Raw genomic sequence first — 2478 nt, 5'->3', positions numbered from 1 at the left:
GGCTGTGCCGTGACCGCAACATCTGCACCGCTCCTCTCCTGCGTCTGCAGCCAGAGCTGAGCCTGGTGTTCCCAGGCTGCTCTTTTTGTCCTGACCCCAGCACAGACACTGCCCTGTTTTCATCAGCCCTCTGCCTGCTTTTAGGATCAGGGCTGGGGAGGCTTCAAAGAGCCCCCGTTACCCACTGCTGCCCCGCTGCCCCTTCCCTCTGCCCAGGGGATGCCAAAGGCGAACTGGGCTGCCAGCTGTGGCCGTGCCGTTTGTGGTGCATGGGGCTGGAGAGCTCTCGGGGAGGGACAGGCACTTGGCGAAGAGCTGTGTGTCCATGTGCAGTAGCTCCAAGGGGGGCTATGCCACGGGGGCTCCATGTGCCAGCCAGCATCCATCGTGACTGCAGAGGTGTCCCGCAACGACTCCTGCTCCGACCTGCCCGAGATCCAGAATGGCTGGAAGACCACGTCGCACACGGAGCTGGTGAGAGGGGCCAAGATCACCTACCAGTGCGACCCAGGCTATGACATCGTGGGGAGCGACACCCTCACCTGCCAGTGGGACCTCAGCTGGAGCAGCGACCCCCCCTTCTGCGAAAAGAGTAAGTGCCCCAAGCAATGTGCTGCCATCCCCATCGCATTCCCGTGACCCACACCACTTTGTAATGGCTCCTGGTCCCCACTGCCATGCCGGGGCTCCCCACTCAGATGGCCTCTTTTCCCCAGTTATGTACTGCACGGACCCGGGGGAGGTGGACCACTCAACCCGCCTTATCTCTGACCCAGTGCTGCTGGTGGGGACCACCATTCAGTACACGTGCAACCCCGGCTTCGTGCTGGAGGGCAGCTCGCTGCTGACCTGCTACAGCCGTGAGACGGGGACGCCCATCTGGACCTCGCGGCTCCCGCACTGTGTCTGTAAGTTGGGGCGGTTTCTCCTGCTCTCCCACAGCTCGGTTCACCCTGCTCAGGGGGTCCTGGGAAGCCCTTTGCTGTGGCCGAGACCTTCCCCAGCCACGGGGGGTGGTGCAGAGCTTTGAGCTACCTGAAAGTGGGATGGGGTGAGATCTTGGGTGCTTCCCCTCTGCCTCCCAGGCTCCTTCTCTCCCTCGGCAGCCCAAGCCCTGGGGCTCACCCTGGGATGTGTTCCCTTTCAGCCGAGGAGTCGCTGGCCTGCGATAATCCAGGACTGCCGGAAAATGGCTACCAAATACTTTACAAGCGCCTCTACTTGCCAGGAGAGTCCCTGACCTTCATGTGCTATGAGGGTTTCGAACTCATGGGGGAGGTTACCATTAAATGTATCCTGGGCCAGCCGTCCCACTGGAGCGGACCCCTGCCCATCTGCAAAGGTAACGGCGGGGGGTGGCTGAGGGGACGTGGGGGACAGCCAGCACCTCTGTCCCCAACCCGGGACAGCCCAGGGACCTTCATGTGGCTGCAGACCCCCAGTGGTTCTCTAGCTGGGAGCTAAACTCATATGTGACCTGGGTGCTTTTCTAGATTTGTGCAGAGCAAGCTCTGCTGCCTTGGGGAGGGGGAGCAAACCCTCTGGGCACCGTGCTGGTGGTGTGGAGCATGCGGGGAGGGCCTGGCTGCTCCCTTGCTTTTCTTGCCTTGTTGCTTCCCGTAGGGGTTTGCCCAGGCTCAGCAGGGATGCTCTCCTTAGGCACCTGCTGAGATGGGGAGGGCTTAGCCTCAGAAACCCCCTAGGCGCTGGTCTAAGTAAGGTCTGGGTTTAGCATACTTTCTGGACATGGGAGGACCCTCCCTTTGCTACTAAGCTGCAGGGATGGATTGTTCTTAATTACTACTTAATGAGAATAAGCGGAGACCTTGTCTCTTGGCAGCGGGGCTCTCTGGAGGGTACCACCGCCCCAGGCAGAGCCGTCCTGCCGCTGTCTCACTTGCCAGCCCGCTCAGTCCCATGCATGCACTTATAGAGACTGAGAACTTACTAAAAACAGAAAGTTTGCAGCATGGCTTTTGACCAAATGGGGCAGGGACACCCGGGGCCTGGGCTCCCCACGCAACCAACAGCTGCCAGCACCCAGTCAAACCCAGTTACGTACCGGTAACTCTCCATTTCTCTTCCAGTGAATCAAGACAGCTTTGAACATGCTCTGGAAGGTGAGTGACGTGCATTTGCTGGATGAGCCCTGTGCAGGGCCTTCGGCCAGAGCCTATGTAGAGTCCAGGAGGCGGGAGGGGAGAAGCAGAGGCAGAGAGGGGATCACAAGGCGCTTGCAAACACCAACATAATAGATCTTGTCCTTTTAGTAGCAGAAGCTGCTGCAGAGACATCGCTCGAAGGGGGAAATATGGCCTTAGCCATATTCATCCCGGTGCTGATCATCTCCTTGCTGCTGGGAGGAGCGTACATCTATCTCACAAGGTGGGGCCTGCAGTCAGGCTGCGGGGCCAGTGGCAGAGCCCCATGGGGGGATGTGGCCAGGGCTCCTGGCTCAGCATCACCGTGCCCTCACCA

General features: G+C 59.9%; 1 protein-coding gene across 1 annotated transcript in view; it reads left to right on the top strand.

Annotated features, from left to right (window-relative positions):
- The window catches only part of LOC104164787 (seizure 6-like protein), a gene marked incomplete at its 5' end in the record, with an annotated part of 4565 nt that overhangs the window by 1147 nt on the left and 940 nt on the right, over positions 1 to 2478 (top strand). The window contains 5 exons of the mRNA XM_009704231.1: positions 398 to 592; positions 717 to 908; positions 1148 to 1342; positions 2088 to 2120; positions 2271 to 2385. Coding sequence (XP_009702533.1) covers positions 398 to 592; positions 717 to 908; positions 1148 to 1342; positions 2088 to 2120; positions 2271 to 2385 — 730 coding nt within the window. The remainder of the gene's footprint in view (positions 1 to 397; positions 593 to 716; positions 909 to 1147; positions 1343 to 2087; positions 2121 to 2270; positions 2386 to 2478) is intronic.

Source organism: Cariama cristata, unplaced genomic scaffold, assembly GCF_000690535.1.
Source record: "Cariama cristata isolate BGI_N322 unplaced genomic scaffold, ASM69053v1 scaffold4427, whole genome shotgun sequence".
NCBI lineage: Eukaryota > Metazoa > Chordata > Aves > Cariamiformes > Cariamidae > Cariama > Cariama cristata.
Note: the sequence above shows the minus strand (reverse complement) of the source record. Positions and strands in the feature narration are given on the sequence as shown.